Raw genomic sequence first — 14,456 nt, forward strand, 5'->3', positions numbered from 1 at the left:
GTAACATTGATCAACAAAAAAAAAAGTGCAATATTCAAGAATAGCCATTATAAGTGCTCAAATGCATGGGCTATAATCATGACTCCAAGCAACTAATTCAATTATACTCTTACTGCTTACACGACTACTTTAAAAGGTTAACATAAATTTCATGTGTGTTTTTCAGTCAGAGTTGCATAATTGCCACTTCTCTTTCGAGTGAAGTTTAGAGGTTAAAGATGACATTTATAGAGTTTACTATTCTGCGTTTATTTAATTTAATGATTTAATTACTAATGAGAATTTGTTGCAGAATACAAAATATAGGATATACCAAGTCAACATGAGCTTAATTCACATATCTAATCATTCTTTATGTCCCAACAATAGTTCCAATTCCATTCTTATTATAGTGCCCTAAGACACATCTTCACTGACTGACGTGTCTAGCTCTTCACTCTCAGATGACATTATATTTCATTAACTAATAAAGTAGTTCAATGTTCAGTAGCTTGGAATTAGCATTAGTAGTAGCAAACAATTCAAGCAGGAAAGTTTATACAGCATCAGCAAAAAAAAAAAAAAAAACAGATCACCTCGCAGTTGCCTAGTCTCCAGATGCTGCAATTTACAGAACTGAAGCCTTTTTTGGTAAGAGAACTCATCTCAGTTGCCCAAATTATTCGCTGTATGATTCCTTTCGTCTCAAAGATGGTACTTGTGCATATGTCCGCTCCAATATTCCCTGTCAGCGACTTTGTAATTTGGAATCTACCCATTTCGACCTTCTCTGGCTTAAAATCTCTCTACCTCATTCTGTCAAATTCATCTGTTCTCTCTACTTCTCCCAACTCCAATAATCACTTGGAGCTCACTGACTTCCTCTCTTTGCAACTTGACTTTCTCCAGTCAAACTTTTCTAACAGTGAGGTAATTTTCCTTGGTGATTTTAATGTTCAAAACTCCAGCTGGCTTCCATTTTCTAGCTACACAGACCCAGTTGGTCAAGATGCTGAGGCTTTTGCAATTACTAATGACCTTGCACAGACTGTTCATTTACCTACCAGAATACTGGACAATCCTAACCATACAGCCAGCACACTTGATCTTTTTCTCACAAACAACCCTTCTAAGTACACGGTTAAAGTGAGTGGTCCTTGAGGCACCTAGGATCACAGCTTGGTGATTGTCTCTTCTCCAATGGAGCCTTTATCTCATGGTTATTCCCATCCTCTTGTTGTTTGGCATTACACGAATACAAAATGGAATGATCTGCGAGATTTCTTTTCTTCTTTTCCTTGGTCGGATTACTGTTTCAAAACTTCTGATGCCAACGTTTCGATCAATGTCTCAAATCGTGTCAGTGAAATTATTCTTGTAGGAATGGAATCCTTTATTCCACACTCAACTTTAAAATCTCGTCCTTTATGTAAACCTTGGTTTTCCAATAAATGTGCAGAGGCTGTTCAAGAGAAAAATGTTGCATATCGTAATTGGCTTGTTTCCAATTCTTCATTTTCATTTTCTGCCTACACCAAAGCTCGCAACAATTGTAAAGCAGTTATTTATCAGTCCAAACTAGATTTTGAACAGGCTAAGAGTAAAAAAACTTGCTTCTTCCTCTAATGGTAGTCAAGCATTCTGGTCTCTTGCCAGAACTATTGGCCACAACTTTTGCCCATCTCTGCTCCCACCTCTGTCAAAACCAAATGTTCTATTGTCACTTCAGCCAAGGATAAAGCTGACCTGCTAGCAACCCATTTTTCTTCCAACTCATGTATTAATGATCTTGGTAAAACATCTCCCACCATTCCCAACATGCTCCATTCAATGCCTTCTGTGGTCTTCCGTCAAAAGGATGTCGGAAGGATTTTGACGAAATTTAGATGCTAAGAGAGCTCCAGGTCCTGATGTTATTTCTCCACTTGCTCTCAAAACCTGTGCTCCTGAACTTACTCCTGTTCTTTGCCGTCTTTTTCCACTTTCTTATTCCAAAGGTGTTTTACCTTCTGCTTGGAAATTTGCTCATATTCAGCCAGTTCCTAAAAAGGGTGACAAATCCCTCCCATCCAATTATCGTCCCATTGCAATTACTTTTACTCTTTCTAAAGTAATGGAGAAATCAATTAACTGCCAATTTTTAAACTACCTAGAATCCTTCTGTCTAATCAACAATCGCCAGTATGGATTCCATCAGTTTCAATCCACTGGTGATATTCTGGCTTAGTTACCCATTTATGGACAAATTCAATGGAAAAGTTCGGTGAAACACAAGCAGTTCAGTTCTTTCTCCAACTCTTTTCCTCGTGTATATTAATGACCTTCTATTGACCAAAAATCCTATCCAGAGTTTTGCCGACAATAGCACATTACATTCTACTTTCCAGTTTGAGAAACCTTGCCCTGCTCAATCAGCTTCAACTTCTCGAATATCCACTACCAATTCCTTAAATGCTGATCTTCAGGTAATTCTCTAGTGGGGCAAAGACAACTCAGTTGATTTCAATCCTTCTAAAACTCAGTCCTGTCTTATATCTCTCAAAAAGGATTCTTCAGCTCCTATGCTTATCTTTGGTGTACACTTCGATTTCCAGGCAAGATGATATATCTCTTTTGGGGAATACCTGACTTCTAATCTCGCTTGGCACAAGCACATTATAAATATTGCTTCCTCTGCTTCTAAAAAACTTTTTTACCTCTTTTGCTCTTGGCGTTACTTTTCTTCCAAACAGCTGTTCACTCTGTACAAATCACAAATCTGCTCTACCATGGCATATTGTTCCCACATCTGGGGCCGTGCCCCCAAAACCTCTTTCAGGCTTCTAGATTCCATTCAGAAGAGGGCAGTTAGATTAATCAATGACTCATCTCTAACAGAGTCTCTCTGCTCGCTGTCTTATAGATGTACTGTTTCTGCTGCGTGTCTTTTCTACACATACTTCCATGGGCACTGTTCTCCTGAATTGGCTTCTATAAATCCCACTCTTTCAAAACAGTCCAAACATGTGCCATCACCAGTCAACATCCATTTACTGTCCAACTTCAAGCTCACAGAACCAACTTTTCATCTTCCTGGTTTATTCATTCAACTGCCGTTTTCTGGAAAAACCTTCTTTCATACGTATTTCCTGAAAATTATAGTCTATAGAAGTTCAAATCTAATGTCAACAAATATCTTCTTTTGTCTTCTCAACCTCCAACCCAAGCACGGTACTAAGTACTAGAGGTTCTAATACATCTCGTGTTTGGTTTTTTCATAAAAAAAAAAAAAAAAAATTACAGTTTCTATATCCTCTCCACAGTAAATCAAGAAATTCTTTTTGGGGTCCTTGAGAATTTATATATTTACAAATGAGGACAACTTGCATTATATCACCAACATCACATGATTCATCATAGGCTATAGAAAATCCTGATGCTGACTTTAGGTCCATAATCTGCTAATTGGTTACATCTTCGGCCATGAGTAAAGCTCAGTCCCTCTTAGTTTTTGCAGATATTGGTATTGCTTTAATTTTCATAATTATTTCTGTTTCTTTTTGAAAACTGCTGAAAAGATTTTCCAACATTTTAATAAAACATTTTTTTTTATGTACTCTCCGTCCGTAAATGGTTTCCCCTGTGTTAATTTCACATGCAACTCCAAAACTAGCAGCATTTGTATTGCTTGATGATTTAATCCACTTTGACAAATATTTCTTTGTTAATGACATTTTCTGTTGCAACTCATTTACAGCCTTTTTTTCTTGGCTTACTAGCTGGCTATGTTTTCGCAAATGTACCATGTTTAGTCAAAAAATATATCTTTCTACATTTGTCTTTTATTGCTGGAAAGTTTTTCACTAAATATTAAACACAATGGAAGTCCTGTAGATTTTTGCCACAAATGCATATGACTCAGCCCATTCCTTCTTAAATTCCCAGCTTTCTTGCTCAATCTCTCTTTTGAGTTTACATTTTAAAAATGATAGCAATTTTAATGCAATCTTATTTCACTTGTTTAATAACACCACATCACTGATTTAAAAAGTCAAGTGATTTATAATATGAATTCATGTACCTATCACAAACACTAAGTACGTACAGATATCAATTTGTACCTGTTTTAACTATTTTTTATTTGCCACCGCTGCAACAATTAATCTTCAACACTTGCAGTACATGTGATCTGCTCGCAATGTGTAGGGAAACTAAACTGAGAAGCGTTTGTGGCTTTCATTGAAACTAATGCTATACTCACATTGCTCCCTGCCCGTTGCACGCTGCACTTGTCGTACATGTGGACTAAAAGTTAAAGAGCCGCAGTACATGTTCAAAGTGCCACAGGTTGCCGACCCCTGTCATATAATCACCTCCTTATCCCTGCTAGGAAAATTGCTGTATATCATTGACAAAACCACATAAGCTTCCCTAGCAGCCTTGCTGCATGGCTCAAAGAACTTCATATCCGACTGCACAATTACTCCCAGGTCATTTTCATTTTCCCCTACCCTGAGTGTAGTAGCACACAGTTAGTACATCAATCTGGTATTACTGCTACATATATACAGTACTCTGCATTTGTCAATATTAAACTTCAATTGCCATTGTATCATCTGAAAACTAGGACATTAAGCTTGATATACCTTCATCAATATCACTGATAAATATAGAAAACAACAATGGACCCAACACCAAAAACTGGAGGAATCCACTAATAACATTAGTCTACCAAGAGCAGTGTCCACTGATTACCAATCAATGTTCTTCTCCCACTCGACCATCCCTTTATCCATAGTAACAGATCACCCTTAATACCACACTGCTCAAATTTGTACAGCAGTCTTGTGTGGAACAGTATCAAAGGCTTTACTGAAATACAAGTACAGCAGGCCCGTTATAATGCGGTTCGCTTTACGCTGATTCGCTATAACACTGTTCTTATATTATAACCACTATCTGACTATAACGCTGTCACAGATCACTATAACGCTCTTTTACAGATTGCATTTTTGGCATATTTAACGAAATCGTTTCATTTGATGGAGTCGATAGCTTGAAAATGAATATAAAAAATACGGTTAAAACGTTTCCCACACAAACTTGAGAAATATTCCCACTCTCAGTGAAATTCTCTCGCGCGCTAATTTAATTGCAGTACAGTGACTTGTTACATAGTTCCGAGATCAACATTTTAAAAAATGATCAAGTATATTGCTTGTAATATTTGCGTTATATGCATTTATCCGAGGTCTAGTCATCACTCAGTACAGTATTAGACATTGTGCATAACGGACAGTTTACTTGAACATTGTATCATAATTAATGCAACCAATGCAGTTACATTTTCGAAGAGTTAATATTGGCCAATAAGAATAAAAAAGCAACAACGTCTGGGCGCAGTACGAAGACTATAAATGTAAGAAAAATACTACTGAATTTGAAAATTAAATTAGACGTTTTGAAGCGAATCGATTCCGGTCAATGACAAACGGATGTGTGCCATTATTTAGGACTTGCAACTTTAACTGTAATAACAATTATAAAAAAATAAAGAATTAATTTTATCAGAGGAAAAGATAGCTGTTCCACTGCAAGCAACTAGGACTAGGCCGGCTATTAGGATTGAAATGGAAAGACTAATTTTATTGAAGATAATATTCCAATGCAGAATTCAGTTAAGTTAAATATTAAAAAAAAAAAAAAAAAAAAAGAGAGAAAGAGATTAGCCAATATGATGATCTGAAGAAAACTTGCCTAAAAAAAAAAAAAGTGGAACCATTTAAAACTAGTAAGGGCTGGTTGAATAGATTTAAAATCCAGGAAGAAGCTGCAAGTGCAGATCAAGGAGCCGAAAGTTTCAAAAAAGAACTTGTTAAAATTATTGAAGAGGGGTATTATGTGTTATACTTCTCAACAAGTTTTTAACATAGATGAAGCAGGACTTTTGTGGAAACGATTGCCTACAAGAAGTTTCATATTGAAAGAAGATAAAACATGCCAGGTTTCAAAGCGGCGAAGGATCGATTGACTTTATTGTTGGTGGTAACGCTGCGAGAGATTTAAAATTAATACCCCTTTTAGTTTATTTGGAAGGGCCAAAGTTCAACCCAAAATTGACACATTTTTCATAATTAAATCAATTTAGATCAATTAAATTCATGATTTTAATTGGAATTTTAAGTTTAATTTTGATACATAAGTAGTTACCATATAATTATATACGTAGCTAATGTAGAATATTTTATAAGTACAAATATTTGAATATTAAATATTTTGACCGACATTTGTGTATCTTTTCACTACCGCTTATTGTTGATTAGGAAATATCCTATGGCACCGACTGCAACTCACAAATACATATGTTACCTTATGGGAATTCGGCGCTCGCTTAGCACGGATTCACTTAGCGCTCTGTTTTTCCGGAACGCATGATCAGCGTTAAGCGGGGGTCACCTGTATACGATATCAAAATTATTTTTTGCATCCAGTTCCTTTGTTAATGCATCACAGTATCCAATTAGATTGGTTAGACAAGGCTGCCCTTTAGCAAATCCGTTCTCTGACTGCAGTATAATTGCATTCCTGTCTAGATTGTCCTACATTACTTCTTTAATCAGTGAATGCATTGTTTTTCCTGAAACATAAGTTGAATTAACAGGTCTGTAATTACTCATGTCACCTTTCGATCTCCTTTTGTGAATTGGGGATACATTTGCACATCTGTAATCCATACAGACCTCCACTGAATACAAACATGCTCTCATAATTTTGGCTAAGGATTTCCTTACCACCTTTGCTGCCTCCCTTAATATAATTGGATATCTAAGTTATCTCAAAATCATTTAGCTACCTCTTATAGCTTGATGTTGTTGTTTGTTATTTGGTTTTTAGGAGCATTAGCAACTAAGGCCATATTGCTCTGGGGATATGCTCTTAATCATTCCCTGACCTTTCCGCATCCTCCGTATTTGGTGGTCACGGGCTTGAACCCTGGTCTAATCAAGAAGCGTGTGCTACGCACTGCTGTTCCTGCCCACCTGGCTACGGAGGCACCTTATAGTTTGATAAACTTCTAGCATCCACTTTACTACAGAATTCCTCATGTGTGAAAGTAGATGCAAATATTCATTCAGTTTTACAGCTACCAGAGCAGGATCATCAAGCAGCAGAACTATATCAATATCAAGTGGCGAATTTTTTTCATCCAATTCTTTGTAGGATTTACATAAGTAACGAATTTTTTGCATCCTTTGATAAAGATTTCTCTTAACCTGCCTTTGAATGCCTAACCTCCTTTATGACTTGATTACAAACTAGTTTTTATCTACCATAGGCTTCTGTGTTACCTGATTATATGCAACCCATGTATTTTTCTTCTTTGACATTACTAGTCTCATTAGGTCATTGGACATCCATTTAGGCCTGTACCATGAAGAGTATTTCTTATTTGGTACAAAATGCCTAGTAATTTCTGATTAATTCCTTTAATGCTTCAAATTTAGAATTTGCTCATGGTAATATTATCAGTAGGTTCCACTTCACAGAATTTAAAAACCACCTGAGACCACTGTAATCAACTTCACAAAAGCAAAAGCCCATCCCTTTACCCTTGATGGTAGTTAGGGTTGAATGTGAAAGTGTCTGCAATTCTGTCCAGACACGATAGGAGGGAGTATATGATGAGAGCCTTGTCAATCAATTCGGCCCTGGAGAGATTGTGCAAGGCTCAAGGGTTATAGAATTTTTTTTCCGCCTGGTCTGTGCTGCTTGTTGACAGGAGAGACTGATGCAGCCAAATGGTCAAGGAGAGTAAGTGCAGTAACACGCACTCTTTGAGTGGACCGTAGTTCCAGCCTGTGACTATTAATTACGATTAAAGTTTGTATGCATGATTTACTATAAACTCTACTGACCTGGTGGTCATGCTGGAGTATAAACAAGAACTGTTTCTACAGGAATGGGATACACTTAAATAGAAAGGGTGCAAGAATATTTGCTGATGCTATCGAGGCAGTGTTAGATGGGTCGGAAAACTGCTAGCTTGAGGGGATAAACAGATTAAAGGTTAACAGTAGCTGCAGGCAGAGGCAAAAGTGATTCTTGCACTATTACAATGCTTCTATTAGAATGAGCAGCAGCCTGGAAAGCAAGGCAATGGACATTTCCAGGACTAATAGGAGTCACAGTGGAACAAAAAAATACATGGGCTGTGTTAGGGTAACTAAGAGTAGAAACAGGTGCATGTATACTTGCATGTACACCAATGCTAGGAGTATAGTTAATAAATTTGATGAGTTTGAAGTGCTAGACAAGACATCAAAGGCATATATGTCAGCATATCAGCGACACGGTCTCATACAGATGTAAGCAGTGCAGAATTGGAAAGTACAATTTGCACAGAAAGGATAGACAGAACAGGAAGGAAGGAAGGAGGAATTGTGCTGTTAGTTAAGAAACAAAATCTAAGACGTACATCCAATTTATGTTGGTGGACAATGCAATGTTGAGTCTGTATAGTGTGACATAAGCACCGGGAAAGGAAAAATTAGAGTAGGTGGGTGTTATAGGCCTAATGAATCTGATGAGTATAATGAGCAATTATGCAGAGAAATAGGGTGGGCCAGTAAATCAGAATGTCTTATAATGGGGAATTTTAACTTTCCAGATATTGACTGAAACTTGTGGGTTGGTCACTTGCACAATAGCACGACTTTTGGGGATTTACTGGATGACTGTTTTTTTACAGCAACATGTTCGAGAGGCAACCAGAGTGAGTAATACTCCTGATCTGATTATCAGCAGTGATTATTCATGCATTAAGAATTTGCAGATAAAGGAACTACTGGGTGACAGTGATCACAATGTACTGATGTGGGAATTATTTAAAGATGTAACTACCATCAAGGGTAAAGGGAAGGGCTTTTGCTTTCATAAAGGTGACTACAGAGGTCTCAGAGAGTTTTTAAATTCTGTACAATGGGATCAACTGATGATGTTACCAATGTTGAATTCTAAATGGGAAGCCATCGGGGACTTAATTTTGGAGGTTACCAGGCTGTTCATTTTAACTAAGAAATACTGTTAAAGGTTTAGGCCTAAATGGATGTCACTTAGCTCCCTGAGACTCGTGTTAGAAAAGAAAAATGTACAGGATGCATATAAAGTGTGAGGTTACACAGAACCCTATGGCAGAAATAAGGTAGTCTGTAATCAAGTCACAAAAGAGGTTAGGCAGGCAAAGGCAGATTACGAGAAATCTTTGGTAAAGTATGCAAAGAAAAACAGCAAAGAGTTCTTTACTTATGTAAACTCTAGAAGGAAAGGGATGAATCAGATTGGACTACTTAACATAGATGGGTTTACTATTGATGATCATGCTCAGATAGCTGATAAACTGAATGAGTATTTTGCATCTACATTCACACATGAGAAGTTATTCAACTCTAACACTTAGCTCCCTGTTAACTCTAACAAGGAACTAAGTGATTTTGTAATAATTGAGAGCAAAGGGGAGGAGAAATTATTGAAGTTAAACATAAGGAAGGCACTAGGGTGGACGGCATCTATCCAGTTATATTAAAGGAGGCAGCAAAGGAAGTAAGAAAACCCTTAGCCATAATTATGAAAGCATCCTTGGATTCAGGGGAGGTCCAAATGGACTGGAGGTGTGCAAATGTATCACTAATTCAAAAAGGGGATTCAAAAGGTGAAGAGAAACTATAGATCTGTTAGTTTAACATGTGTTCTGGGGAAAATAAGGGAGTCACTGGTTAAAGAAGCATTGCAGGATCATCTAGACAAGACTGCAGCAATAATTCAGACACAGCATGGGTTTGTTAAGGGAGGTCTTGTCTGAACCAATTTGATTGGATACTATGATGTGGTCACAAAGGAACTGGATGCAAAAAATAATTTTGATATCATATACTTGAATTTCAGGAAATCTTTTTACACTGTTGTGCATGGAAGACTATTGTACAAATTGGAGCAGAATGGTATTAAGGGTAAGTTGCTACAATGGATAAAAGGATGGTTGAGTGGGAGAAGACAGAGTGGTAATCAACGGACACTTCTCTTCGTGGACAAATGTTAGTGGAGTTCCCCAGGTTTTGCTGTTGGGTCCATTGTTATTTTGTATATTTATCAATGATATTGATGAAGGTATATCGGGTTTAATGTTCAAGTTTGCAGATGATACAAAGGTTGGCAGGGTTGTTAACGACAGTAAAGACAGTATGTTACTCCAACTGGATCTAGGTAAGTCGGGCAAATAGGCTGAGAAGTGGCAACTGAAATTTAACATTGACAAATGCAAAATACTGCATATGGGTAGCAAGAGAAACATATCAACTGTGTGGTACTACACTCAGGGAAGTGGAATTTGAAAAAGACCTGGAGGTAATTGTGCATTCAGTTATGAAGGTCGCTGAACCGTACAGATATATAGGAATTTGGAATCAGCCAGAGACAGGGAGGTGATTATCCAGTTGTATAAGACAATGGTCAGCCAACTCCTAGAGTACTGTGTACAGGTCTGGAGGCCTGTACACAGATTTTAGGAAGGATGTAGAGCTGCTAGAAAGAGTACAAAGAAGGGCAACAAGATTGGTGAGGGGAACAAAGGGGTGCTCTTACCAAGAAAGGCTTAAGTTCTGCAAATTGCAGTGCCTGGAGAGTAGAGGCACCTGCAAGGTGACCTGACTGAGGTGTTTAAGGCCTTGAATGGGTTGAGCAAGCTGAATGCTGATGGGATTTGTCCTCTTGCTCAGATTAAGAACCTTAGGGGGCATAGATTCAAATTGAGGAAAGACACTTGTAGAATAGATGTGCGGAAATTTGCCTTTAGCCAGCAGTTAGTTGATTGGTGGAACAGACTTCCATCTTTTGTTGTGGAAATTGATAGCCTAAATAAATTTAAGGCTGAGCTGGACAGGCATTTGGAACGAATGGAGGGAAGAAATGGGAGGTTTTTTTGTTTTGTTTTTTTTTATTTTGGCTGATGCTGCATAAGCTTGCTTTCTTGCATTGTATGTCTCTACTAATGTTAATGCTACATCTTTTAGTAAATCTCACTTCAATACACTGATCACTGCCTGCTGGTGGTTCATTTATCTGAAGATTCTTAATGCATGAATAATCACTACTGATAATCAGATCAATAGTATTACTCCTACTTGTTGCCTCTCTAACAAGCTACTATAGAAAACTGTCATCCAATAAATCCACAAAAATCCTGATAGTATGCGAGTAACCAATCAAGTTCCAGTCAACATTTGGAAAATTAAAATCCCCCATTATAAAATATTCTTGTTGTTGTTGTTTTGGTTTTTAGGAGCATTAGCAACTAAGGCCATATTGCTCCGGGAAATGCAGTGGTCATTCCCTGACCTTTCCTCATCCTCCGTATTTGGTGGTGATGGGCTCGAACCCCAGTCTAATCAAGAAGCGTGTGCTACGTAGTACTGCTCCTTCCCACCTGGCTACGGAGGCGCCATAAAATATTCTTATTTACTGGCTCAGTCTATTTCTCTGTGCAGTTGTTTGTTGTGCTAACCAGAGTCAATAAGCCTATAACACACTCCTACTCTCATTTTTGCTTTCCCAGTGCTTAAGTCACACCAAAATGAGTGAATATTGCACTGGCCGCCCAAGTCAACTGGATGCACCTGCCTTAGATTTTAAATACTTATTAACTAAGAGCATAACTCCTTTTCCACTCCTACTTCTCTATCCTTTCTGTACACATTGTACTCCCCATATTCAAATTCCACATGACATCTATGATATCTGAACAATATCCACATTTCATGCATTGATCAGCACTTCAAATTCATCAAATTTATTTACTATGCTCCTAGCATTGGTATGCATGCAACTGCTCTCACTCTTAGTTACCCTAACACAGCTCATGTATTTACATGTTCCATGATGACTCCCAGCAGTCTTTGAAATTCACAGGACCTTACTTTCCACGTTCCAATAGGCAGTGCAAGAATCACTTTCACCTCTGCCTGCAGCTATTGTTGGTCTATTAGTCTGTATATTCCCCCCCCTCCAAGCTAGCAGTTTATTATCAACATAAACACTGCCTTAGCATCAGCAAATATTGTTGCACCCTTTCTATTTAAGTGTATGCCATCTCTATAGAACTGAACTAAGAAATAGCATGATGAAAGACTAAGATGTAAATAACTAAATGTAAAAAAAAAAAAAAAAAAGACATCACAATGACATACCTCTTATGTTAGTGCCATTAGAAGTTAATGAGGAGCCCAAGGGAGCATTTAGGCAGTTTCTGTTACTTTATCAAGTAACTACTGTTCATATGCTCAGGTTATGCTACTAAAACTATAGTTAACTTAGAAATTGGAAAATATAGCCATAGTTTCAACAGATAACCAAAACCATAGGTAATGGCCATTTTTAAAAATAGAAGTATCATAAACTACCTTCATGCATAATTTAGAAATTTTAGTATATCACAATATAAACAAACAGTCTATCAATTAGTAGTTCATGAGATTAAAATAACTTATGTCAAGCCATTATCACAAAACAATTACACCTCTGTAAATAACAAATGCAGTATACTAACCCCTTTTAATAAACCAGTCCGTATCTCTGGTCCTTTGGTATCCAGGGCAATGGCTACTGGATAAGAAGGAATATTTAGTTCCTCACTTACTCTAAGTACAGCTTCCCTAACGTTTTTTATAGTTCCAGCATGATACTGAAAAGATAAAACCACATCATAAATATATTCATTTTGAAAGACAAAGACTGCAAATTTATGGCATAAGGTAATTTTCTACATCGAATATCAAGCGAGAAACATTTCAAATCATATATTTTTTTCCCTCTTGTGGGAAAAAAGGCTGTCCCCACCCAACCCTAACCCTCTGGCAAAAACAAGAATTAAGGCCCATTGAAAACAGGCAGTTGAAAGGTCAAAACAATCCTTACACACATTAGTTTAGGCATGTCTACTTGGGAGTTAAAAGAAATAACTATTAAAAAATATATTAAAAACAAATAAATGGAAGTTTATAGAAGCATCCATAAACTTCCATTTTTTTAATATTATTTATTATTATTTTTGCTTTGTCTATTTTTATAAACCAATAATGATAGTCATGGGAAACTGGCATAAACTAACCAGTAATCTCAATATAAGAAACTGCTTGAATAGTTAAAGAAGGCATAGCCAGCATTAAATAGTATAATGATGCAAGGAAGAAAATTATTCTGCATCTATCAAAAAAAAAAAAAAAAATCCCTCTCATATTATTCCCATTGCCAAAAGTGTATCCAATTCCTCCTTAATTTTGCCAAACTCCACCTTGGCCATCCTTGCAGGCTACTTATTCCAACATTCTATGACATACTGCCCAAAGAATGTTGTCTACTATTACTCCACAAATTTAGTTATGCCCTCTGATTCTTGCCTCACTCACCATTTAGAATATTCCTCCCTCATTCATTTTACTAACCTTAATGCCCAGTTGACTTCAATCAAATCTCTTCTAAGGTGTCTAAAGTTGACAAGCTCTGCAGATTACATCTTCTAACCTATTCATCTTAGCTTAGTGTTCTTCATAAATTTAGTTGCCCTTCTTTACACCGCCTTCTCTAGAAGCTGTCTTTTTTTATATGCAGCCAACAGACCTGGATACAATATTCCAAGTGTGATCTTGCCATGGTCTTATAAAGAGGAATAATGAGCTTCTCTCTACATGCAAATTAGCAGATTAACCAAATGCTAGTTTCAAGAATGAGATTTAATCTCATTTTATTTTTAAAATCTAACATAAAAGGTTGTTCGAACCCGTAACACACTTGTACTGTGAACAGGTTAAGGATTCCAAGAGACAAAACTAGTTAAACATTGGTCTTTAATTGCTGTAGGAATTCAACTCTAATATGGGAAGGAAGCTAGCTATGTTGTGATATGTGCAACTATTTAGCTCTGCCAAGCATTATAATGAATGATACAGCAATTATGTAAATTGGAATTGTGTATATTTTTCTAATGATATATAATTTTAATGTAAATATCACACAATTTGTACCTTAGTTATAATTTTACCTTCCACTTTTTTAAAAAAAAATTGCTAACTTACTTTATATTGTGCCTAAATTTCCATTATTATAATTGTTAATGTAACTTACTAATTTCCTTATTGTCATGAGGGTTCTGAGAATGGAGTATATTGACTAAAGTACAAAATTCAGTTTTTTTTTTTTATTATTATTATTATTAAATGTATTCACTCTGAAGTTCAGTATACAGTAAACCCTCAATTTAACAGACTAATAGGGGAGAAGGGGTGTCCGTTAATGCTGAAAGTCCATTAAATCAAATGTAACTTTGGGGGGGGGGGGCATTTTTTATTGTTCTTAATGTAAAAAAAAAAAAAAGCTTTAATACAATATACAGTACTGTGCAATATAAAATTATTAAATTATAATAAAGAATGTAATATTCTGTTGTAAAT

The 14,456-nt window shown here is 36.6% G+C and overlaps 1 protein-coding gene across 1 annotated transcript in view; it reads right to left on the minus strand.

Moving 5' to 3' along the window:
- LOC150091523 (pyruvate kinase PKM-like) overlaps positions 1 to 14,456 on the minus strand; it is a 182,660-nt gene that overhangs the window by 107,236 nt on the left and 60,968 nt on the right. The window contains exon 4 of the mRNA XM_090376074.1: positions 12,557 to 12,691. Within this exon, the coding sequence (XP_090232200.1) occupies positions 12,557 to 12,691 (135 nt within the window). The remainder of the gene's footprint in view (positions 1 to 12,556; positions 12,692 to 14,456) is intronic.

Source organism: Mastigoproctus giganteus, chromosome 1, assembly GCF_048544385.1.
Source record: "Mastigoproctus giganteus isolate SK-2022 chromosome 1, ASM4854438v1, whole genome shotgun sequence".
NCBI lineage: Eukaryota > Metazoa > Arthropoda > Arachnida > Uropygi > Thelyphonidae > Mastigoproctus > Mastigoproctus giganteus.